The 25,001-nt window shown below is 47.6% G+C and overlaps 1 protein-coding gene across 11 annotated transcripts; it reads right to left on the bottom strand.

The window, feature by feature from the left end:
• Positions 1-53: 53 nt before the first annotated feature.
• ctnnd1 (catenin (cadherin-associated protein), delta 1) lies at positions 54-24,894 on the bottom strand. Of its 11 annotated transcripts, none has more exons than XM_029118313.2 (24): positions 24,786-24,881; positions 18,204-18,346; positions 13,698-13,769; positions 12,755-12,880; positions 12,339-12,628; positions 12,162-12,246; positions 11,856-12,046; positions 11,630-11,740; positions 11,279-11,420; positions 10,711-10,933; positions 9,323-9,521; positions 7,306-7,423; positions 7,060-7,104; positions 6,808-6,919; positions 6,504-6,521; positions 6,183-6,239; positions 5,924-6,051; positions 5,572-5,722; positions 5,202-5,397; positions 4,608-4,804; positions 4,025-4,081; positions 3,626-3,708; positions 3,243-3,338; positions 54-2,298 (listed from the first exon to the last, which is right to left on the bottom strand). In XM_029118313.2, the coding sequence occupies exons 2-23, from the start codon at positions 18,339-18,341 to the stop codon at positions 3,279-3,281; spliced, it is 2,799 nt and encodes a 932-aa protein (XP_028974146.1). In that variant the 5' UTR covers positions 18,342-18,346; positions 24,786-24,881; the 3' UTR covers positions 54-2,298; positions 3,243-3,278. The 11 variants fall into 11 exon arrangements, with proteins under 11 accessions (XP_028974146.1, XP_028974147.1, XP_028974143.1 ...); XM_029118314.2 differs by having other exon boundaries at positions 3,255-3,338; XM_029118310.2 differs by having other exon boundaries at positions 3,284-3,338.
• Positions 24,895-25,001: the final 107 nt, after the last annotated feature.

The raw sequence follows: 25,001 nt of genomic DNA, 5'->3' as shown, positions 1-25,001 counted from the left end.
CAATTCATCACAAGTGCACACGGAAAGTCAAAGGCCAGCATTTGGAGAAAAAAAAAAATCACGTTTTTTATTAGAAACAGTATTGCTAGTTACATCCATTCAGGAGAGAAATGTGCAACTTTAAGAGCCAAGGCAAAGAAGAGATTAAGGTTTTCATCCACAATCACTTTTTAGATTAGTGGTCCAACAACAGTCTGGAGACCAACAGAAATCAGGAATACCAACCATTGTTTGAGGAGACAGTTCGCTTTTTTTGTTGCTTGTTTTATTTTTAATTAAAAGATATAAACCGCAAATGTTTCTCGATTAAAAAATAAAACTGATTGCATATGCGTTCACCCACAATACCCACAAAACAATCCCAAATCATAAAATATCGAAGAAAAACATAAAACCATTAAAATTAACAAATATTCTCATATATATATATATATATATATATATATATATATGTAAATGTGCTTTAATTTTTTCGTAATCTAATTAGCTAGAATCTTAATCTGGTCTTTCCCCTTACTTGCCTTCTTGCTCTCCTGCCACTTCCCGCCCTCCTTCCCAATGGACCTTTTATCATTAGTTCTAGAATCAGTTCTTTAGAATCATGTCATTCAATGCCTGTATCTGGTAAGGCAACTAATTTACATTTCGGAGCCTGTGACAATTCGTAGTGTTGGATTGGCATGAAGAAAAGAAATAAAAGCCTTCTCCCCTAGTGCTTTAATGAGCCACTCAGAAAATATCTACATCTACTCTGCACTGAGAACAATGCCGTCTACGGTACAGCTCTGTCCTAAAAGGACTCCGTCCTTTCGTCTTTCACTTAGTGTGCCGTGGTCTCACTGCACAAACCAGTCAGGCACAGTGAACGAAAAACCAGGGGTACATTCAGTAGGCCGGAACACTCCAGAATGTTGCCTGTCTAACATGGAATTAACTGAAAAGAACTAGCATGGCTCCCTTTTGGTTCCATCTGATCAATAATCCAATCATAGCAACTGTATACATTCCTTTGTGTTATTATGTGGAACACAAAACGGTTCTATACATTCCACTCAGATGCAGTTTTCTAGAATGTTGTGGCTAGTAAATGATATTCCCAGGTGAAAGGTACCCCCCCCCCCCCCCACACACCGATTCACCCATTTGACCGTCAGGTGAGGCACTCCAGTCATCCAATAGCCACAAAAACGTTTAGTTAAAGGCAATCACACACTGTATTTACACATTCATATATATACCATATATTTGCAGATAGAAGAAAAAAAGAAAAAAATTACTCACTGGATTAACAACCAAATGGGTATTTTTCTCACAAAGCTTCACAGACATCATTCGATCAAGATGGGAGCTAAGAAAGGGACCTAATTGCTGAGCATTACCAATGACTTAAAACAAGGTTATCAGTCATTGGTAACACCGCACCTCTCTCGTAACTTCCATCTGAACATAGTCAACAGCCAGACATTCCAGGAGGAGGTTCCGTAAAGTGTTAAGAGGCCATCGCCGTGTTTAGTTTGGCACATGTAAGTCACTGTGCCCAGAAGCGCACCTCAGCAGTGGTTATCACAATGCAAAACCAGGACAACAGCAACTGTGGTTGATGAACAAACATTACTGATTATTTGTAAAAGGAAAAAAAATGTTTTAGTGGTAGTTAGTCATTACAATATGAAAGAACCTTGACTGGAAATCTTCAGTCAGTTAAAAAGCAAATTTAACCATTCAAGTAAAAAAAAACAAGAGCCCATTTCAACGGTTTCCTTTTGATAAGATTTGCTACTGTGGTTAACGTTCCCAGCTCCGAATTCCGATATGAGGTCTCAACTGTCCCTACTGTGGTGGTGGGGGGAGCTTGTATAGTGTTGTGGGAGGAGCTTTAAGATGGAGGTCAAAAGGAATTCACAACCGTGTAGTGTTGTGGGAGAAGTTACTCTATGGAGGAGTGGTTCTTTTGTCATAGTATCGTGTCCATGGGAAGATGAGGGGAGGAAGGTGTCCTTAGTGTGGCTTCCATTAGTGACAAAACACCCGGCTGTCAGTTCAAACACAGGAATGTAAGATAGTGGGGGAGGGAGACAGGAGGTTGAGGAAAGCTGAAGGTAATGCAAGTGGCTTATGTCACATACATATCCTGGGTGATAAGGAAAGAACGAGAGCAAAAGTAATGTAGAGGGAAAGGAGAGACAAAGGCAGTCCAGTCCTATTGGAGAATCGGTGGTCCCTCAGTGTCCATGGTTCAACAAGGGCAGTATGCTGGAAGAGGCTGCTCTCCTCTAGCGAGGCACACAATCAGTTTTTCTGGAGGGAGGGACAGAGAAATGCCAACATTAGTCCCACTAGTGCAACATTTGTTTTCAGATTACAACTGCTGAAACAGCAATAACCGCCCATGCAATCAACACCCAATCAACCAGTTTCATAAAGGTTGTCAGCTCAAACAGAAATTGACAATGGGATCAGACAGCATCAATACACAGTCACTTGATAAGACACAGCAGGCGGTATGAACAGTTATGGAACTAACAAGGCAGCATGAACAACATACCAACCATCAGCAGAGGGAGCAAGACCACAAACACTGCTACAATGAACAGAAAGACACACAGACGGTTTTGGTATAAAGATGAGGGCCGTCAATTTAGTTCAATTAGAAATAACTACTTCAGCCGATCCACCTGACCTAACCCATCCTCTAACCTAAACCTAACCCATCCACTGACCTAAACCTAACCCATCCACTGACCTAAACCTAACCCATCCTATAACCTAAACCTAACCCATCCTCTAACCTAAACCTAACCCATCCTCTAACCTAAACCTAACCCATCCTCTAACCTAAACCTAACCCATCCTCTAACCTAAACCTAACCCATCCTCTAACCTAAACCTAACCCATCCTCTAACCTAAACCTAACCCATCCACTGACCTAAACCTAACCCATCCTCTAACCTAAACCTAACCCATCCACTGACCTAAACCTAACCCATCCTCTAACCTAAACCTAACCCATCCTCTAACCTAAACCTAACCCATACCAATGCCAAAACATAACCTTCAGCCTAGCTCCTAAACATAACCCTTCATTCCTAAACTTAACCCAAATTCTAAACCTAAACTTAACCCCAACACAGATAAAAGCTTCTTGTCAATGGTAGGACCATTGAAATGTGAGTGTTTTTAACGGGAACACACACACACACGATGAAGCGAGGCAGGTGGGGTGGTTAGCAGACACACATACCAATGCGCTCACATGCACTGTTTGAGTGGGTGCGGCCTAACCGTCGTAAGAGTCCAGAAGAGGCACAGAGGCCCGTCTCTCATCATAAACCCCTCCCTGAGAGGAGGAGGGAGAGAGGGAAGACAGACAAGGAGAGGCAAAGGGTAGGATGTGGGCAGAGAGAAGGAGAGAGAGGGAGATAGGGGAGAGAGAAGGAGAGAGGAGACGGTTGATAAAGTGGGTTAGTGTAAGTTAAAAGGAAAACCCCTCCACAAACAGATCTGAGTGAGAAATCTTAGCTGAGACACAAAGACAACATTTTAGTGAGACATGCAAAAACATGCCCTAGACTCATGTGTATGTGTTCAGTAGGCGCACGCGTGCGCGTGCGCTCGCAGACATACCTGTGCTGCGTCTTTGTCAGCAGGCTCCAGTGTTTCATCCAGAGTGTTGCTCCTCCCCCTCTGGTCCAGGGTGGAATAGGCATCTGGAAGACAGACAATAGGAGTTATCACTTTCCTTTCACAAACCAATTAGGACCTCAAGTCCTCACAAAGACAGTAAAAATGTGAAAAAAAAACTATTTGCAGGGTTTTCCATGAGGACAAAGTACATTTCTGCCTTAGGGGTTAGGGTCAAACTTCAAAATGGGTTTAGCTTAAGAACAGTGGTTGTTTGAGGTTTTGGCATGGGTGAAGGTAAGACTTAGGTTAAGGTCAGGGGACATGGATTTTTGTTCTCTGGTCCACACAGGAATAGAAATGCAGAGCCATTCAGGGGGTTGTGGACGTTCTCCAACATACCTGGTCCCATATCATTTAGTGGAATCAAGTCTCTGTCTTTATCTCGCTTATCGCCTCCTGGAACAAACAAAACATCAGTTGATTATACATATTGATGAAGTCGGCATCTCAGGAGGGTCTGGAATCTCCATCTTCATCCTGCCCGTCAACACTGGCATCAAAAACAGTAACGCTACCTAAAAGCGTGACACCGAACATTGGTCTCCGATTCCAGTTTTACACCGGATTTAAGGGATCACATCGTCGTGTAATTTGACTCCCATTGTTGGAAAATTATCCCGAATGCTTCCCTGTAGGAGGCGCTACCTGTTCCTTATTCCAGACACACTACATTGTCCTACAACGACAAACTACAGCTTCATACGTTCAGTAAAACATTGGCTGTATCGTACCAACTGAGCGGAGGCCCTGATATCCTAATGTCTCAACCCCGTTCTGTAAGCCTCAAGTTGTTCATCCCCAACCACCTGACAAAACGTGTCTGAGGTCCACCGCCATGCCTTCAACCACATCTAAATCCGGGAACGCAAACTACTGGAGAAATGTAGAGGAGCAGGCCGGGACGTCTGCGCGCGCGTCTCACCTCGGTCTATGAGCGGCATGGTGCTGTCCTCGTAGCCCCCGTTGGCCCGAGGCTGGGTGTTATTCGACGGGTTGAGGTTCACCATGAAGTCGGTCTTCTTCCAGCCGTCCTTCTCCAGGGTCTTCCTCAGCTCTTTGTGTCCCCACACCATCTGGAGAATTAGGCCGGCGCCGCGCACCTCGCGGTCCGACCGGTTCCTGCAGGAGACAGGACGCGCCAATAAAATCGGCGACGGGTTGCGCAACTTGCATTTGTTTACTGCTTCACCCTATGTTGGGATCTGAACCCCCCCCCCGCTTGGGCGCCTCATGTCGTTACATTCTTGTCTAACACTCCTATCCAGAGTAGCTTACCGGTGCAATTCAGGAGGCGTGTCTTTCTCAAGGACACAAATGCAGTTTGCCAATCATGTCAGCTCTGGGATTCCATCAATGATTGACTCAAATTAACTAGACATTCTTCAAGTGGTGGGAAAAACGCTGGTCAGAGACCCCGCCCAACCAAAACACACTTTCTCCATCTATCGCTGACACACACACACACACACCCCCCCAACCCATCCACCCTCTCTCTCTCTCTCTCTCTCTCTCTTACCCATCCTTGTTGATGAGCACCAGTCTCTCGATGCCCTGGGAGGCTCTGAGGTTCTTGGCCGCCTCCAGGCCTGAGCCCATGATCTCATGGAGCGTGCTCAGTACCGACACCACAGTCTCCTCCGTCAGGGCCCGGACCGGCTGGCTCTGACCGCCGCCGGGCAAGTTGGCAACCAGGTTGGGCACCGAGTGCTTTCCTACACAGAGGGACAGAGAACAGGGTTACACATCGCCCACCAACTACACCCCACAGTGCCCCCCACCCACCAACTACACCCCACAGTGCCCCCCACCCACCAACTACACCCCAAAGTGCCCCCACCCCCCAGGAAGGGGAAGAGAGAGGGGCCACACACAGAGACACTACTAACCGAGCAGGTCTTTGTTGCGCGAGTCGATGGCCAGGTTCCTCAGCGCCCCGGACATAGCCTTGACCACCCGGTCGTTGCCGTGGGCCAACAGCTCCGTCATGATGGGCAGACACTTCTCCTGACGTGACAGGGCTCGGATGTAGCGGCCATACTGACGGACGGGGGGGAACAACATGGGACAGTCATTAGACCGGGGGGAGAACTCACCGCGGAGCGACGGCCGCGGAGCGACGGCAACGTCAGGCGGCGGCCAGTTAGGGGTCGTGCTTTCACCGGAGGTCACGTGACCCGAGTCGCTTTTGGGTTGAAGTGACGGGTCGGCGGACCAGGGGGCGTACTACGTTTGACTTACCGTCCAGCGTCCGGCACACAGGTTCTGCACGGCGCCGGCAGAGGCTTCCAGCACGGTGGGGTTCTTGCTTTCCTTCAACAGGGAGGTGTAGACACGAACCACCTCTGGCTGGAACAGCAACTCATAGCCTGGGGGGGGGGGGGGGTCAGACGAGGAGGGAGATCAAGAGAAAACGAGAGGGGGAGGAGAGACGGATTTGAGAAAAGGGGAAGACATTACAGAAGAGGAGGTTGTGATTGGTGTGTGTGTGTCACTCTACCTTTGGCAGGTGCGGTCCGCTTCGGAATGTCAATCATATCGGTCCCGTCGTCCTTCCCTGCAGCAGAACAGCAGAACAATCAGAATCATCTCAAACCCAGAACCTCCCTGTTCTAGAACCCTCTGCCCACACCGAGGTGATTGAGCACCACCAACTAGGTGAGAAGAAAAAAAAGCTGCTTTAAAAAGGCTTGCCAAAGCACGCGTCACTTGCACGCACACACACACCCCCACCCCACACACACACGCACGCACGCACGCGCACGCACGCGCGCATTATCTCCACCTACATTGCAGGCACCAGGCAGATGTCAGAGCTTACCTTTAGAAAACCACTCGTCTGTTAAGTAGCAGGAAGAACAGCAGAAAGAGGAGGACGACGAAGAGGGGAGAAAGAGAGCATTACAGTCAGAGAAAGGAGGACAGCCGAAACCCTCAGATCAGCTGAACAGCGCTCCCACCAAAGCACCAAGCGCAGGTACAGCAAATTAAGATCACCACAGATACAACAAATATAGATCAACTAGACGGGCAAAACTAACACACAAACGCTGTAGACCTAAGACACTTGAGGCAACACACACACACACACACACACACACACACACACACACACACACACACACCTTTGCCCCTGCGGGAGCTGAAACGGCGGGTCTTTCCGGAGGAAGGGGCGGGTCCCTGGTTGACGGGGGCAGTCTCTTGGTAACGCTCAGCGCCCGGTATCTCCCGGTGAACCTTCACATCAAAGGGGATACTTTAAAACACATGTTAGAGGGCACAACAAACGGAGAAGAAACAGAACCGAACGAGGGAGAAATAAGCAGTGGAGAAAAAAAGGGGAGGAATACAAAAACAACAAACATCAAAAACCATACCTGATAAGACAGATTCCTCAACAGACACACACTGTTCTCTGTCAGCTGGAGAGCGACCGGTGGAGGGAGAGATTGACGGCGAGACGGAAACAGGGCGAAGGAAAACAGGTTTAAAACACACAAACAAAGATAAGAATCATGTTGAAGGGATCACACGATCGTGTTTTGAATCATGTTGAGGGGATCACACGGTCGTGTTTTGAATCATGTTGAGGGGATCACATTGTTGTGTACATTAGCACACACCTTGCTGTCCACTTCTTTCCGGTCAATCTGGGACTGGACGATGTACATGAGCGAGTCGACCAATCCTGAGCATTCTCTTAACTTCCTCCTGGCCTCACTGCGCTCTGAGCTCACATTCCTGTGTGCGGGACAGACACCAAGAGACAGTGAGTGGAACCGACAAAAGAGAGACGGAGGTACAGACGAGAGAGACGGAGGGGACACCGACAAAAGAGAGGAGGTGCAGACAAGAGAGACGGAGGGGACACAGACAGAAGAGAGGAGGTGCAGACAAGAGAGACGGAGGGGACACAGACAGAAGAGAGGAGGTGCAGACAAGAGAGACGGAGGGGACACAGACAGAAGAGAGGAGGTACAGACAAGAGAGACGGAGGGGACACAGACAAAAGGGAGACGAGGGGGACAGTTAAGTGGCTACAGTAGGTTTCTGGTACAGAACAGGACCATCACTAATAAAACACTGATTGTTCCTCATTTAGCGTTGGAGAGGCTGAAAGGGCGTGGCTGCAGCCCTGTTCATAATGTAGCACACTACTTTATACCACAGCCCATAGGGACAGTAGTGCCCTATATAAGGAATAGGGTGCCATCTCTCCATAGGGCTCTGGTTAAAGTAGTGCCCTATATAAGGAATAGGGTCCCATCTCTCCATAGGGCTCTGGTTAAAGTAGTGCCCTATATAAGGAATAGGGTGCCATCTCTCCATAGGGCTCTGGTTAAAGTAGTGCCCTATATAAGGAATAGGGTGCCATCTCTCCATAGGGCTCTGGTTAAAGTAGTGTCCTATATAAGGAATAGGGTGCCATCTCTCCATAGGGCTCTGGTTAAAGTAGTGTCCTATATAAGGAATAGGGTGCCATCTCTCCATAGGGCTCTGGTTAAAGTAGTGTACTATATAAGGAATAGGGTGCCATCTCTCCATAGGGCTCTGGTTAAAGTAGTGTCCTATATAAGGAATAGGGTGCCATCTCTCCATAGGGCTCTGGTTAAAGTAGTGTCCTATATAAGGAATAGGGTGCCATCTCACCATAGGGCTCTGGTTAAAGTAGTGTCCTATATAAGGAATAGGGTGCCATCTCTCCATAGGGCTCTGGTTAAAGTAGTGTCCTATATAAGGAATAGGGTGCCATCTCTCCATAGGGCTCTGGTTAAAGTAGTGTCCTATATAAGGAATAGGGTGCCATCTCTCCATAGGGCTCTGGTTAAAGTAGTGTCCTATATAAGGAATAGGGTGCCATCTCTCCATAGGGCTCTGGTTAAAGTAGTGTCCTATATAAGGAATAGGGTGCCATCTCTCCATAGGGCTCTGGTTAAAGTAGTGTACTATATAAGGAATAGGGTGCCATCTCTCCATAGGGCTCTGGTTAAAGTAGTGTCCTATATAAGGAATAGGGTGCCATCTCTCCATAGGGCTCTGTGTGTGTGTGTGTGTGTGTGTGTGTGTGTGTGTGTTTGGGGGGGGGGGTTAATAGATCTGTTTGCTGGGCATTGTTGCAGCTTGCTTGACACACCCACCCCTATCAGACATTCTGCATCCACCCTGTCTAACAGGGGAAACACACGCACGCGACAACAATGAGCGTTGCAGGTCACACACACATGAATTAAACCCTCCAGGAAACGGAATGAACTCAAGAAATCCATGACTAGGAAAACGAAAAATATTTTGAACGGGGGATAGGATGGACGACCGACCACACCTTTTATTTATTACAAAATGAGGACTCCAATCATCAATAGTGAACGGAGAGTCCTCCCGGAGTCAGAATAAGCCTGGGACTGGCCGGTGGGGACATCGGACCGGCACTGGGTTTATACGACGGACTCTGAGCAGAACAGAGAAACGACTGGACTGGACTTCATTCTCTTACACACGCCCACCACTCACTAACGGTACATTAAGCTGCCTTCTTGTGTCCCAAATCTGTCCGACACCATCATCCCCTGTTAGTTCCCTCCTCATCCCTGACCCCCTGACCCCCCCCCCCCCCCCCCCCCCCCGTCGCCCTCTCCTCACCTCAGACAGCCGGCCGTGTTGGTGAGGGCCGCCTCCCACTCCAGGTGACGCGGCTTCAGGTTCTCCTCGCCTCCTCCGCCTTCGTGGCCCCTCTCCCAGCCCGAGTGGGGCACCATCACCTCGTCGGAGAGAGCGTGCAGGGCGTGGTCCACGATCTCCATTTTCACCGAGTCGTGAGACGACAGGTTCCACAGCGTCCCTGAGGAAGGCACACAGCCTTTATCATCATCATCACCACCACTAACAGTAGAACTGTTACAGTGGCGTCACAATCAGAGATCGGAGCGCCTTGCGCGCAGCTCTGCCAGGTGCCTCTTATGCCAGCAACACCTCGCGTTCTGAGGTCGGATTCCCATGTGTACCAACGGCTAAACTGGCAAAGATGTTCCCACCGACATCTCCGTTTTGTTCACTGCGCTGACCTTTCCCTGTCTAGTGTCCCTGCTGAAACAACAGAAATCAAAGAAATCCTGTTCTCATTTAGTAATGTCACAAAGAAGGAAAACGTGGTGGATGAAGTAAGACAGGCTTGATGAAACCTGACATTGGTTTGTCAATATTTGATGTGTGGCTGTTCTCCAACTGTGATATTTGGTAATCACAAACCAACAGTGATATTGTGGTTACAATGAAGAATGAAAACTAAATAAACAGACTTCATATAGCCAGACGTCTAGTCTCCTAATCTCTTAATTGGAATGCAGGGTTACTTATCAAAATACTTTAATATAAGGGTCTTCTTCTGAAAGCTAAGGTGAACCTTGGCCATTATCTCTTTTTCAAATCAACAACGCATGAGCAAGCACAGCCACTCCTCAAAACTCCTGACTTTGTCAAAACCTCAAGCAGAAAGCATAGGAATAAAATGAATAGAACAAACCTGAACCCCAGTACACCATGAATCAACATCACAGCTGTGATGGTATAACCTGAAAGTAGTGGTCAGGTTTTGATCCTTGGTATTAAAGTAGTAATGTTACAGTAATGACAATAATACCGTTTTAGTAAGTACTGTGATTTTTACAGTAAAAGTACCAACAACAGTACCTGTTGTAATAATTTGTGTCAGTACAGTATGTTATCCTAGTGAAGTAATCCTAGTTATGTTATCATCGTAGTAGTAGTAACACCTGTGATAGTATCAGTGAGGTCCTGGTCTCGGGTCTACTTCAACATTAGTAATGTTATGGTAGTAATGTTATAATCGTAGTAACACCTGTGATAGTATCAGTGAGGTCCTGGTCTCGGGTCTACTTCAACATTAGTAATGTTATTGTAGTAATGTTATAATCGTAGTAACACCTGTGATAGTATCAGTGAGGTCCTGGTCTCGGGTCTACTTCAACATTAGTAATGTTATTGTAGTAATGTTATAATCGTAGTAACACCTGTGATAGTATCAGTGAGGTCCTGGTCTCGGGTCTTCCTCAACAGCCTGACAAGGGCGGTGACTCCATCACAGTTCTTGATGGCGACCTTGTTGTCGTGGTCTCGTCCGTACGAGATGTTTTTGAGTGCTCCACAGGCGGCGTGGTGCACCTCCTTCTTGGGGTTGTCCAACATTGACACCAGAGCGGGGATCCCTTTCATGCGACGCACATCAGACTTCACCTGGGGGGAGTGGAGGGGGGAGGGGCCGGCAGAGGTGTGTTGGTGAGGCTGGACTACTGGTTAGCATTCATTCAATATTCCTTAGTGTTGTTCGGCTGGTTGCTGGATGGTATAAGCTTTCAAATTATGTCCACTAACTGCAAAAGCACCCTGAAGCCCAGTAATTGTGAGAAAAAAACCATTGTAGTTGCTTCAGTTGTTCTTTAAGGTGAGGTGCTGCAGTAGTTGTTCATAGTGTATTACCTTGTCATTCTTAAAGGTGAGGTGCTGCAGTAGGTGTTCATAGTGTATTACCTTGTCATTCTTAAAGGTGAGGTGCTGCAGTAGGTGTTCATAGTGTATTACCTTGTCATTCTTAAAGGTGAGGTGCTGCAGGTATGCGGCAGCGTTGCTTTTGACAGGGTCCAGTCTGTAGTTAAGCATAGCAATGACCTCCGGTAACTCAGGCTGTCTCCAGGAAACTGGGGCGGGGCCTTTCCTTAGGGTGCTGGCCAATCATACAACAGAATAGAGTATTCCATTTAGCCACACATTTCCCTAAAGCAACTTCAAGCAAGGGCGGTAAAATTAACACCCGGACTTTGAACTGAATGCCAACGCAGACTTCCATTCTTCCCCTCCATTCAGGCCTGGACCTGACTTCCAGGCTCACATTCGAACAGCTCAGAGGTATGGATGTCACCCAAGTTGTCTCACCTGTCCAACGAGGCCAGGCTGCCCCTCTCTCCCTGGGCCAGGGGGGCACCCCCATAGTAGTACATGTCCCCGGCACCACTCATATCCCCGTCCAGGGTGCCCTCATAGCTCCTGGAAGGTGACGAGGAAAGGGGTCAGTACCCAAGACAGACACCAACAGAACAGTCACACATAACGCGCACACACACACACACACACACACACACACACACACGCCTGTACACACCCGGTCCTGCGAGGGGGTCCGTGGTTGTATAGCGGGGCGTTGCGGGGTACTGTTCCGTAGTGGATGGGCGGTCCCATGCCGTAGTCAGGCTCGTCGTATCCCAGGCTCCTCTGGTCGTCCTCCAGCCCGTACGGATCCGGGACAAAGCGCTGCATCCCAGACAGCTCCAACGCACTGCCCATACGACCCACCTGGGAGGGGACAGAGACAGGCCTCACATACCGCACAACCACACACACACACACACACACAACCAACCAGCATAATACCATCACAGGTTTCCACCTGCACGCCCCCACCCCCCACCTGCGGCTGAGCTGCGTAAGGGTCCAGCTGGTTCCTGCTGATGGCTCTGTAGCCCGAATCCAGGGTCCGGTAGCCATCCATGGGCCTGGGCAACAGAACCAGAGAGCGGACGGGTTAGGGCTCAGATTTCCCAAACCCCCAGCTGACGGCGTTCCACCGGCCCGTCACGTCTCTCACCTGTAGCGGTCGTCCACGCGAGCCCCCCGGCTCAGGCTGGCATAGGCCTCCCCGATGGTGGGGGGCAGCTCGCGGTACTCCTCGTAGCCCGCCGGGGGCCCGTATTGGTAGTTCCGGGGCACGGTGTTGGTGGGGTAGTCCACGGGGCCTGGCCGGCGGTAGGACCGCTCCACCGGGCCCGGGTAGCCACCCCCCATGCCCGTCACGGATCCGCCTCCGTCCAGGGACAGGGTGTCGGACACAGAGGGGATGACTGTACGGGTGGTGGTGGTCTTCACCACCTTCTTCACCTGGACGGGGGGACGGGGGGGGGACGGGGGGAGGGGCAGACAAAACGATCATTCAATCAGATTACGTCATTCACAAACCTCAGGAGACTGTGTGTGTGTGTGTGTCTGTAGGTTGCGTATAGGTACCGTAGTTTCCGTGCGTCGAGTGGTGCCGTCTTCACTGGTCTCCACAGACACGATGGGCGGGGCTTCCTGAGGGTCCTCCTCCACGGTGAAGGTCTCCTCGACGACGTGACCCGGATCCATCCTGTACTGATCACCGGGGACACGGAGACACAGTCAGACGTGACTTAAGAAGCATTACAGCGGTTTTATGAGCAACAACAGTCATCCGCTGGTCATAATCGGCCACCAGTACAAAGTGAGAAAAATGGTCAAGTCTAACGAACTGAAAGGGAAAAACAAAACCAAAACAGAAGTTGAATGGAAAACAACTTCTGTGATTAAACCGCTGTCAGAGCGTTGCAGCTGAAGAGAGGAGTTCAGCCATTGTTTGGTGAACATTTAAATTTGGTTCGATAGAGAGCTTGAATTAGCATAACTCGCTGTCTACTTCTGTGCAGAAGACAGGCCAGGAAATTAAAAAGACAGACATTTGTACAACTACTCTCATGGGGACCAGAAAATAGAAATTGCATACTCCCTTGCCCTAATCTTAACCCTAAACCTAACCATAATTCTTACCCTAACCTTAGCCTCAATAAAGTAACATTTATGCCTAAACTTTACCTAGACGTAACCCTAAACTTAACCAACAATGCCTGGACCTTAAAGAAACCCCAATTCTAACTATAAAATACATTTTAAGTTTGACCCTAAACCCTGAGCCGGACCGTAAAAAGATCCCAATTAATGTTCTGGTTTTACTATACTCACTGGGAAATTTGGTCCCCATGAGTTAAGGAAGACCACACACACACACACACACACACACACACACACACACACACACACACACACACACACACACACACACACACACACACACACACACACACACACACACACACACACACACACACACACACACACACACACACACACACACACACACACACACACAGCTTACGTGTGTCCCGTTGATGTATCCCTCGTTCAGTGTGAGCCTATCTATGTCCGCATCACAAGAAACACGCCCGTTCTGCAAAGGGAAGTGGGAGGCACTGGTTACCAAGGGGACACAGAGAGACTGCGTGGATTAGGAGGCCAACAACCTCGGGAGAGCAGAGATGTTCCACAAAACCTCAAGAGGAGCAGGTTCCTGCAGGACTCATAGTTCAAAGTTCCAAAGGTTCATAGAACGTCATTACAACAGGATGCAGGGGCACAGACAGAGGGGCACAGACAAATCCATCAGAAAAAGTAGACTAGTACGATAAAAGCAAGTTGACCACAAATGAGGTGAAGAAACATCTGATGAACGATGGACAGAATGGATGAGCAATGGATGACGGGGAAAAGACCGCAGCGTCTGCAGCAGCAGGGTTGACGCCACAGAGCGCGAGCATCCCGGAAAATGCCGGCTCGCTTTGCATGCGGAGACGAGCTACCAAAATGCCGGCGTTTCTTATCAAACCGCTTGCCTAATCGGAAAGCCAGCCGGAACCGACGCGCTCGGAAGAGAATGGGCGATAGGGGCCGGAGCTACAGTTCTGCCATGGGTGAGGGTTCCTGTGGTACTGAGGGAAAGACACAGAACCCAAGCCCACTTGTATGTGGATTTATACATCCAATAATATTGCAGCTGAGATAAGTTTGCTGAAGAGGCAAGCCAGCTGTGGCGAGGCTCGTTAAGGCCATGTGCTGCACACTCCCTAAACACACTCCATTGTTGTCAAGTCAATTCATATCTGAAAGTTTGACATTTCTGAATTGTATTTTGTCGTGCGGTAAACGAAAGTGAATTCTACCTCGGTTTTCTACAGGGATCTGAGGATGAACCTAAAAGAAGTGTGCCTAAAGGACCCAGGAAATGTGGTTCTTATATTTCTAATGTTAATTTGAAATGCCATGGTGAATCATTGTGCGCAACAAAACAAAGCACATATTTGAAATCTGTTTTAAAAGGTAATATTCCTTTAACGCAGACCTTAAAAATGTTAGTCCTGTAACGCAAAGCTTGAAACTTGAAAATAATTATAAGATGAAAAACACACCTGAGGAACATAGATCATTTGACATCCTCCTGAGTTGTTTGTACTGGTCAATCAGTAGGCTATAGATAGATGAGCTGGCCAATCAGCAATCCACTCAAACAAGTATTTGCTATGACCACCCTGTTGTTGGGGGAAGCCCTGCACAATTTCTACACAGAAACGGTACGATAGAACATACATTTATTCAAAAAATAATAATAACGGAAAACTATATTCTCAAGAAGACTTACAAATATTTAATAGACATCTGAAAAAAACTGCACTTAAGAAATAAGCCCACTGTTTTTCTCACAAAAATTAATACCCACAAGTATTGATATACTAAACTACAGTCCATTTGAGTTTTAAATACCCTTGCCCATCCCTAATTTCATTGCGCCAAATCTGACTATCCACGTACCTCGCTTGGTCCGCTAACTGCCCGGTGTAGCGTGGACAGACTTTAGGTGTAGTGGACCCTCCCAACTCATCTCTTCCTCTCTGGGCCAAAGTGTCAGGAAGAAAGAAACCATGTAGCAGAATGATTTAGTGCCGGGCAGGGCAGAGCATGTGAGAACCTGTCAGAGAGCAGTCTCATTGTGTGCAGGTCTCTCAACGGTGTGTGTGTGTGTGTGTGTGTGTTTTTGTTTGTCACTCGACGCTGTGTGTGTGTGTGTGTGTGTGTGGTTTCAGAACGTGTGAGAACCTGTCAGCTATGTAAACAGCGGAGATATGGCTCAAGCACATTCCAACCCCATCTGGGCCACGGAGCCACGGCACTTTGACGTGTACTGACCGGACCGCCCCAACCTTCGGGCATATTACAAGCTAGACCACCGCGAGGGTTCACTTCTGGAAAGGAGGTCGCGGCCTTCGGATAGGCTCTCACACGCACCGAGCGGAAAGTGGGCGTGGCAGCTTGTTACACGGCCCAGTGGTCGACACTCAAACTGGTTATTAACTAAGCCGGCAGAGGTAGTAATATTACCACCACAACTACTACCACCACCACCACCACTAATTATAATACTACCTTGAATGCATGCAGTATAGCATCGTGTGTGTGTGTGTGTGTGTGTGTGTGTGTGTGTGTGTGTTGGGGGCCGCTTAACGACCAAGGGAACAGTCTAAAATAGCCCAAAGTGGGCATGTTTTTTTCTCCCTTTATGGCTTGAAGAACTCGCCCATATTCAGGGAGGGAGTACTTTAATTCTACTCTACTCACCCCCGTGATTTATATAGACCTGTCCAACTGGACCTGGTTTCCCCTCACATGGACCATACCACGATGGCAGTACAGAGGGGTTGTTAAAGGGGATTAGCGGAGGGAGGAAGAACAAGGTGTGTATTACCAGAGCCCGGTTCACACCTGGCAGTAATGTGGGTTGGCCAATCTGATCTTAACCACGCTCTGATTAGGCTTTCACAGATCTCTTCAACGGTCACTGCTGGATGCCACGGTTCAATCAAAATTAGACGATGCATGTAGGAATAAACATTCATGAATACAGAGCACGCTGAGGGAGATTTTATTTTCTCCTGTTCCCACATCCAATGCCAGCTCAAAACATCCGAAAACGTCCTACAGAAAGGCCAACGTCTAAAAATGTGTGGGAACAGGAGAACCTGAACCCCATTCGATCCACCTGCTCACCCTTTATCCTGGACATTGCTCTAGGCTAGAGACCTTGATATAACTTCGTCAGCCAACATCAGTGGTTCGCCTATATGGAAAGTGGCAGTGGGCTTACACATAACAGCCTGCACCAGGTTGTGCGCTGCTCACTTCCAAAATACGTAGCTCGGTTATAATGGTGCTAGCATGCATCGACACATAAACCCTAGATAAGTAACTAGTACTGATACAACATGCACCAGTAATTTGGCTGTAACCAATCGGTGGACCCTCTCTCATCGTAACACCTTGTTGCCGTTGTGGCCAATAGTACATAACCACCTGACTACGTAATGCAAAGCTTTGTGATGTTATTATATTCCGTAAATCTTTTATCATTCTCCGAACTAATCGCTAGCATAGTTAGCACTTTTGCTAATGTAGTTAGCACTTTTGCATGCATTAAGCAAGACCGCCATTCAATAACCTAACCTGATGAAAACTATTTACCAACATACTGTAGCTCCTGACAGAACAACCCTACACATTTACCGTTGGCTAAAATCAAATGAATCAGACCACGTGTCACCAAATACGACCAGAACTTTGACTAATTTATGCTCTGACTCATTTCTTTACGGTGTACTTGAGGCGGTGTTGCTCACTGACTTTCAACAGAAAATCTTGGGAGCTGGGTTTCTCCCACCTCGGCTCTACAATCTACCAACAAGAAACAACACTTCAAAACACAGTGCTGAGGAAAACATGGGCCTAAACATGAAGTTTAGTAATTCATTTGTCCAGTTTTAAACGTTTGAGGGGGCACGTTCCTCTGTAGTCCTATGGGCATGACACCTCTGGATAACAAATTAGACATTAAACATCGCAGACATGTGGCTACTGGAGCGTGCAGAATTAGGGCTTCAGTTACACAAATATATTCTCGTCCCCATTCAAGTCCTTGGATCCCGTATTTATAAACCCTGGTTATGGGCCCGTTTCGCTGAGTGCGGCCCAGCGTAAACGTGGTGCCAGTGTGAGGCCGTTGTCCTAACGAACATCTCAAGCTAGCGTGTGCATCTCAAGCATCTCAAGCTAACAGCTCTACAAACTCTCGTCGCAGCCTTTTTGCTGTAAAAGCACCGTGTTGCATCTGCTGGAGACATTACACCAGAGGTGTCAAACCGGTTCCACGGAGGGCCGAGTGTCGGCTGGTTTTCGGTTTTAGCTTTCAACAGGATGCCCAACTGAGACCAAATAGAACCAGGCGAAGGAAGATCTTAATAAATCTGGGACCTAATTAACCAATCCAGCACCGTGGGCTATGAACGGGACAGTTTGAGATTTTCTTTGAGAGCTTAGGCAGAAGTCAACTCGGGTTGAGTTGACTGGCAACAAGGGACAAATGATGGGTCAGATCACGTATGGACGGCCACAAACAAACTAGACAAGACAGCTGTACGCCGAAACTGGTGGGGGAGGGGGGCAGGGTTAATGTGGTGATGCTATGGTGGCTAATATTGTACATCCCATGGGAAAAATCCTAAATGTTACAACACATCCGAGTTGGAGGAACTAAAAAACACCCCAGAAGATCCATGATTCACTTCCACCTGGAGTGGGCAAAGAATTCTCAAGAGAACCTTGCAATTCCGGGCAAGTTACAGAGATGCAAGCGAATACAACAAATGAATGCAAGCATGGTTGCCAAAATAAAGGGAAAAAGCATGACGACCGCACGTCGGTTGAAGTGAGATGAGGAGATGAGGGATGACTTTTTGTGGGGGGGGGGGTGAGAGTGGTCTCATGGGGACACTTGTGTTACCTGTAGGGCGGGGAGAGGGCGTGGGAGGGTGCCTCCACAACTCCTCTCCTCCTCCAAGGCTCGAGTCAGACGCTCAAACTGCCTCTCCTGCTCCCGCACGGAGGCCAGGAGAGAGGCGGCACTCTCACACTGCTCCATTCAAACTGAGTAGAGAGGACAGGAGAGAGTTAAACCAGCTAGCACAGCGTTAAGAGGACAGGAGACAGTTAAACCAGCTAGCATCATGTAAGGGAGAACAGGAGCACATACCCGGCCACACAGAGAGAAAATCTCTTTTTAAAACCACATTCCATGCCGTGTTCTATTCAGAGGGAGACACAGACAGAGATAGACAGAGGGGGATAATGCCTAACGTGGGATTAGAGCATTAATCCTGAACGAATGAGTGAAAAGTTCATTTCAACCCTATTATTTGATGCGCAGGTCTTCATCGTGCCATTGTGCGTCGCTACATTGTCCTGTGCGCCGCTGCCCCCACCCCTTCACAAAGCCTGACAACAGCACAAACAGCCTGTCAGTTATTTCAGATGAAGAGAAAGGAACGCAGCTAAACGGTGCAGCGTGTTCAAACATACCGTCAACCACAGCCAATGAGCTTTTGTAGCCAAGTTAGCGGCTGCAAGCTAGCATGTTGCGAGTTAGCACAAAGCGACTGGCCCACACGGTTGTTGTTGCCACAATGCCTGAAGTAACGTAACGCTGACCGATTTCCAATAATGGCCTCTTTCCATTTCGGGTGGCAGCACGTCAAAGTTAAAAGGACGTGCGTGCAATTTCTCTCTGTACTACGAGTACCGATACAAGCAAAAATGACCAGAAGACTTCTGCACAAATATTATTTTGCTACAAAACGGGTGCAAGTGCCTGAGATATTCCCCCTTTAACATCCTTGCCGGCCTGTCTATTGGATGGCACTGACATGTAATCCCACAGTATTATCCTTCCCACCATAAACCACCATGGACTTGCTAACACAACTCCGGTCTCGTTTGGAGACAGGGCATGCCATTGTTCATTTTCAGTCCTGCAAAGACAAGAGGCAGGATTCTACAATAGGGCCCCCTTAAGTTTATTGAAACAGGCAAATCGAGATGTTTGTCAGCAGATGCAGGGTTAGAATGAGTATGGAAGGGCAGAATGAGACAGAGAGTTAACACACGTTAAAGTGATGCTGAGCGGTGACAAGGCAGGTGACAGAGTGCTAATCACCTCCACACTTGAATAACTAACAGTGGGACTGGTGGGGATGGAGGAGGGACGATGGGGAGGTTAGAGACAAAGAGTAAAAATAGTAGCAGGAGAGATCCACATTTTCAGGGAAGGGACTGTGGTGTGTGCTGCTCGTTAGCACCTATTTTCTTTCACAAAGTTGGTGAGAGGCATGTGAGAGTTGAACAGGAGAGGGTGAGAGAGAACGTGACGACAAGAAAATGCGGCAAAGAAAGGCAGGGCCTGAAAGTCTATTTCTGGGTCTGTCGGCTCCTGGCTGAGACAAAAAACTGAAACGGCAGCTACAACAGAGTTTGGAACGGAACTTGGCTCCACAAGCCAAATGGTACCAAAAGCCTGAACCTAATGACATTCAAGGGAAATCTAGTGAGCAAAAAATAAATAAAACGGGGTCCAACAATGAACAGAGAGCTGAGTGAGAATAGAACTCAGGTCAAAACCAAAACCTGACCGATCATATTAAAGCCCTGAGTTCATAATAGCTGCAACAGTTGTCAAACTACTAAATTATATGATCAATCACTGTTGACAATCTGCCCGCTACTGTGCAGTAGCTTGACTCCACACAGCTGCTGTCTGTGGAGATTAGAGAAACAAAGAGCTGTGTAGTACAGCAGGTCTCTTGCTATGTGTGTGTGTGTGTGTGTGTGTGTGTGTGTGTGTGTGTGTGTGTGTGTGGGTGAGTGAGTGAGTGGAGGGGTTAATGAGAGGCTAGTCTAAATAAGAGGTATACCAGAGAGTGTGACGTAGGCTTCATCCTTGAAAGTCCAGAAAGAACATCAAGTTTTGGTCAACTTGGTTAATATCACCCAGGATCTCCTCCCGCTCTACAAGTCACACCCCCCCCCACCCCCCCTGTCTTTTACACACTCCATCACGCAATCTTTTTCTCATAGTCTCACTCACACACACATTCCAACGGGAGCTCTGGCATGCCACATCCTGCCCCAGCTGTCGAGGTCGTCTCTGTGGTTAAATCCTCCGTCTTACACATCCCCGATCTCTCTTTCCCGGATCCGTGCTCTCCCTCCCGAATTCTGAACTACAGCAACGTCATATCTCAGTCAAATCTATACTTCCCAGCAAACTCCCAACAACACAGCCCAAAAGGCCATCCGTTTAATTGGGGTGATTCGGGGGACAGACCAGCGCGAACCCCCATCAGTGCGTATGAAGACAGAGCAGCTCGTGGAGGATCATAGGGTCACAGGACGTACGGTTGTAGGCTGACGCTGATTCACGAGGGGGGGACGTTGAGAGACAGGGGAGGCCTGCTCCACTGCCCCGTCACAATCCTCCATGTTGCACGGCCAGCGCTACATTGCTTGGGATTAAACGTCAGTTGTGTTGTTGGTCGACAAACATAGACGGGCTGGTTTGGATATTCTTTACTACGACACAGCTACTTTTTCCTACACGCATCTTACGTTTTGGTGGTTTACGACAATTTACCAGTGTTGTGATTGTTTGATTTTGACCAATTAGAGACACAGGTGTGCTTCCCACCCACAGAGTATGAAGGACTGACACAGGAGCAAGCCGTGGTGCATTCTAACACTGACCCTCGACATATACAGCCATCTACAAACCCATGTCTAGTGCCTGGATGTGCACACCATTCAACACTCAGCACGCATGTGGTGTTTTTATTTTTACTTTTACTTTTCAGAGTCCTGCTGACCTCATTCAGCACGCATACCTAGGTTTCTCTAAGGATTCTAGGTTCTTTCCCGGTCCCTTTCGCTATTGCCAGAAGAGACTGAATGTGAGACCAGAGATTGGTAAGCGTGTGGGCTAACGAGCCTCAGCCAGGTGGAAGCAGTAGACAGTTGAAGGAGACAAGTGAAGGACTGACCTGGTCTCCGGCAGTAACGTACTACTGTATAACGGCGTCGTTTCTGCGAGGCTGGGTGACACCGGTGAACCGGTTAATGAACTACCCAGCTTGTAACTTCCTGTGGAAATTATTTCCCTTTTCAACGAATATGAAGTAGGCCTGTCTAGCTAAGGTATGTCTAGAGGGATCTAGATATTATGGGGAATTCCACAGTAAATGACACTAAGATTAACTGCTCTAAAATGCCTGTCAAACAAATACTCTGGTTACTGCGAAATTTAAACCATGGATTTGGGACGGACGGGTCTACAGAAAAAAAATCCCCCAACGTTTTATAAACACTAAAGTAAGTCGAGGGCGAGACAACAGTGGCGTGTGCGACACGTGGGCGCTGTCAATCTCAGCTTGCCAAAAGCAACCTTTAGCACAGAGTTATAGGGCTCGTTCATCACTGCTCACAAGTGCGAGTACCCCTTTTAATGTTCTGAAGTGAAATGAGAGTCCCAGTAACACGGTCGGCGTGGTTTCGTCCCAGCTTGACTGAATGGCCATAACGCCGACGCGCGGCTGTCCCGACAAGCCCAGTTAAGTGAAGGTGGAGTCCATTAGCTGTGGTTAGTCCAGCCATTATGAAGCAATTAGCCCAGTAGTAAATCTTGTGTGCACTGATGTGCATTAGACCACTAAGCCACTCACTGTCAGGCCCCATCCCACACTTCACACACACCCACCCACCCACTCACTCACTCTCATATGCATATACTGGTCCTGTGTGAAGCATAACATGGGCGCGTCAGCAGGACTCCGGGTTTAATGCCTAACTAGTGTTCATTTCGCCACTGAACGTCCCAACGTAAGTCGCAGTGAGCTCACAAACGCGCAAAAGAACGACAACTGGAATTCAACCCAATGTTGACCCAACGTCAATTTAAACAGTTACTCGTTAACGGGAAAAAAATAACCAACATTTTTGGTTAATCGCAAACAGCAGGAAAAAAGGGGCAGCATTTTCTTTTTTTACAGCGTGTAATGAAAGCCCGTTCAGGTCGTGGCTAGCACTGCTGCCGTGTGGTAAAAGGCTATTGTGGCCTGTCCCATAAACCGCTGACTCAGAACATTTGAATGGCTGGTTAGAGCCGGGCAGTCAGAGTTTATTTGTGTGTGTGTGTGTGTGTGTGTTGGCCTTGGCCCAAAAACTGCCAGGGCAACTCCTGGACTTTGGACCATGAAACACACCCAACAGGCAACCCAAAGGCTGGGCAGAGACTAATGGCCTCTCACTGACATACAGTACAGGGGCTCGCCGGTCTGGTGATCCACAGCAAACCGCCCCGAGTTCTGAGTAATACCAAACAACCACAATCCATCTCTGAGGGGACAGACCGAATGTGGTCACGTAGAGGGCAGTCTGTGTGATATCACGTTCAACCAAATGTCTGGAGGGAAAATAAATGTCACTGGCGACACAGCACTGGATCAAAAAAAATAATTATGAACACACTCTGGCAGACAACAGTTCAAACAAAAACAGTCCCCAGGTGAGGCGCCCAGCCTAGGAAAAGGGCGGCACCACTACGGGAAAAAGCATACTTCCTGATCTCGCGGCAACACCTATTACGACATCTGATTGACTGTCACTACGGATGTGGACAAATGACACCCTTATCATGAAAAGCACTGCGTACCCGCAGTGGCCCGGGCAAAGACTATGCAGTCTCTTTTAAAGTGCTACTAGTACGACAAGTAAACGTAACCTCACCAATGTGACATGTGTCCCCGTTCGGAGAAAACGAGGAGTTCTCACACTCGGAAGAAGTGACGCGCTACTATTTAAAGTAGAGCATGAACTAACTTGTTCACTCAGGTCTCAGTGGGTCTTTCTCACAGACACCTGCAGGGGATTTTTGAATGCCCCAATAAAAGAAAAAATGCATGGTTGTACTATAACTTTTTAGTCTCCCAAAGGTAAAAGCTGAAAACATCTGACGCAGATGTACAACGTGCACAATGTCCTTGATCCAGATACCAATATTTCACAAACACGGACCTGAACCTAACTAATGGAGTCATCACATCGAAAATGTGTAAACGGAGAGAAATGCACCGTATAAAGTATTTCCACATAACATTACAGACAGACTGAACCCAACATGCCTTATTCACTACCACACCTTCACACACGCCTCCAATTGAAAATGATTGGCCAAGACTCACAAAACAGGTTATTCCCTTCCTCTCACCAAAACGGATAATATCAAATGAGATACAACACATCAAAGACACAGCCTCACCTTGATAAGAGGAAAAACAAACCAAATCACGCCGTGGGACCATTACTTGTTACAATGTTTACAGCAACAGTGCGAAACGTGAATGCAGTAAACACAGATGTTACTTTAAGTCAACCTAGTATCTCAACAGTTGCTGTATTCAAAACACAACTAAGTTATATTCCAAACGCTCATCGCATCTATCGAAGACTTGGAATGTCAGATTTTAGGACAGAGCACAACATTCAAAGACCGGTGTCACACGTTGAAACACCGCAGAAAAAAATGCGTCCCTGCGCAGTACACGTCTCGAACGATGTGAGATCTAGCAATATGACAAAATTATTCACTTGGACTTTGAAACATATCCTATTCGTGACTAACGCAGACTGAACAACTTCCGCGTACGAGGGGTAAGGTAGTAGCGCTCATTCCCGAAGGTCCATGACCTAACGCAATATACTCAATAACGACTGACTATCGAGAGTCAAGTCCAGTAAGTGAAACTGCAATAATAGCCGACGAAGTCTTTGCAAACTTCACGGAATTCAATTGCTTTCTGGTTACATGGCAGTTAATGTATCCAATCTTGCATCCTTAACAGACCACTCTCAACGAAACTAGTTTCACGAACAAGATAACTTTACTTGGTAAACCTGCCAACATGCTTACAACCTAACGCATATTGTTTTAACAGTAAAGTTGGGTTGTCAATATAAGTATGTAAAACAAAGACAACCGCTTATGAACTAAACATTAACTATCCGGCTACTGTGATCACAGACTAGCCTGCTAACCTTTCAAAAACACCACTAGCAGGCGACTGCTTGCTAACTAGCTACCACACGCTAGCTGGCAACGCAAACGTTAAACTTGTTCGTCATGTCTGTAAGAGTCAAGAGACACTTTGCAATACAATTAAATAAACAATGAACATTGAAAATAATGTACTGAATTACCAGTTTCGGGTGAGCCTATTGTTGTTTTCATGCAAGTCCCGAGAGGTTGTTTGAACAGGGATCCAGGCCTATCGAAAGAGGCTCAAATTTCCAACTGCTGCGGTAGCAAGTGGTTGCAATTCCAATTCTGGGCGTTCTTGCCCCACTCGCACGACCGAATAAAGTTCAGTCGAATTCCGACTATTTACCAACAAAGAGTAACATTGAACACGTACACCAAAGTGAAATAACGCTGAAAGTAAATAGATGAGCAGCCTTTGTGAAATAACCACTTTTTAGGACCAACCTAGGGTAGAATCGTCCTCGCCTTGTCCACTCCTCTTCCCCTTCCTTCCCCACAGTTTTCCTATTTTCCCTTCACAGTGATCGAGACGAGTTGACGAACACACACACAATGGAGGTGAATAGAAAGAGGGCGGTGAATATTTTTTTTTACCGTAATTACCATTTTAGCGCAATAAAACACCTGAATGCATTGTTATGTAAGGTAAGACAAAAAAAA

This window comes from Esox lucius, chromosome 25, assembly GCF_011004845.1.
Source record: "Esox lucius isolate fEsoLuc1 chromosome 25, fEsoLuc1.pri, whole genome shotgun sequence".
NCBI classification, from domain to species: domain Eukaryota; kingdom Metazoa; phylum Chordata; class Actinopteri; order Esociformes; family Esocidae; genus Esox; species Esox lucius.
The sequence above is the reverse complement of the archived record's forward strand: the minus strand, read 5'-3'. Positions and strand labels throughout refer to the sequence as shown.

Excerpts from the sequence above, each read along its gene's own strand:
- ctnnd1 (XM_029118310.2), bottom strand. The coding sequence starts at position 18,341 with ATGGAGCAGTGTGAGAGTGCCGCCTCTCTCCTGGCCTCCGTGCGGGAG. Across the intron at positions 12,047-12,161 it reads CTTACGCAGCTCAGCCGCAG|GTGGGTCGTATGGGCAGTGC; the intron begins GTGGGGGGTGGG and ends GTCCCCTCCCAG. Across the intron at positions 11,741-11,855 it reads GGACCCCCTCGCAGGACCGG|GAGCTATGAGGGCACCCTGG; the intron begins GTGTGTACAGGC and ends GTCACCTTCCAG.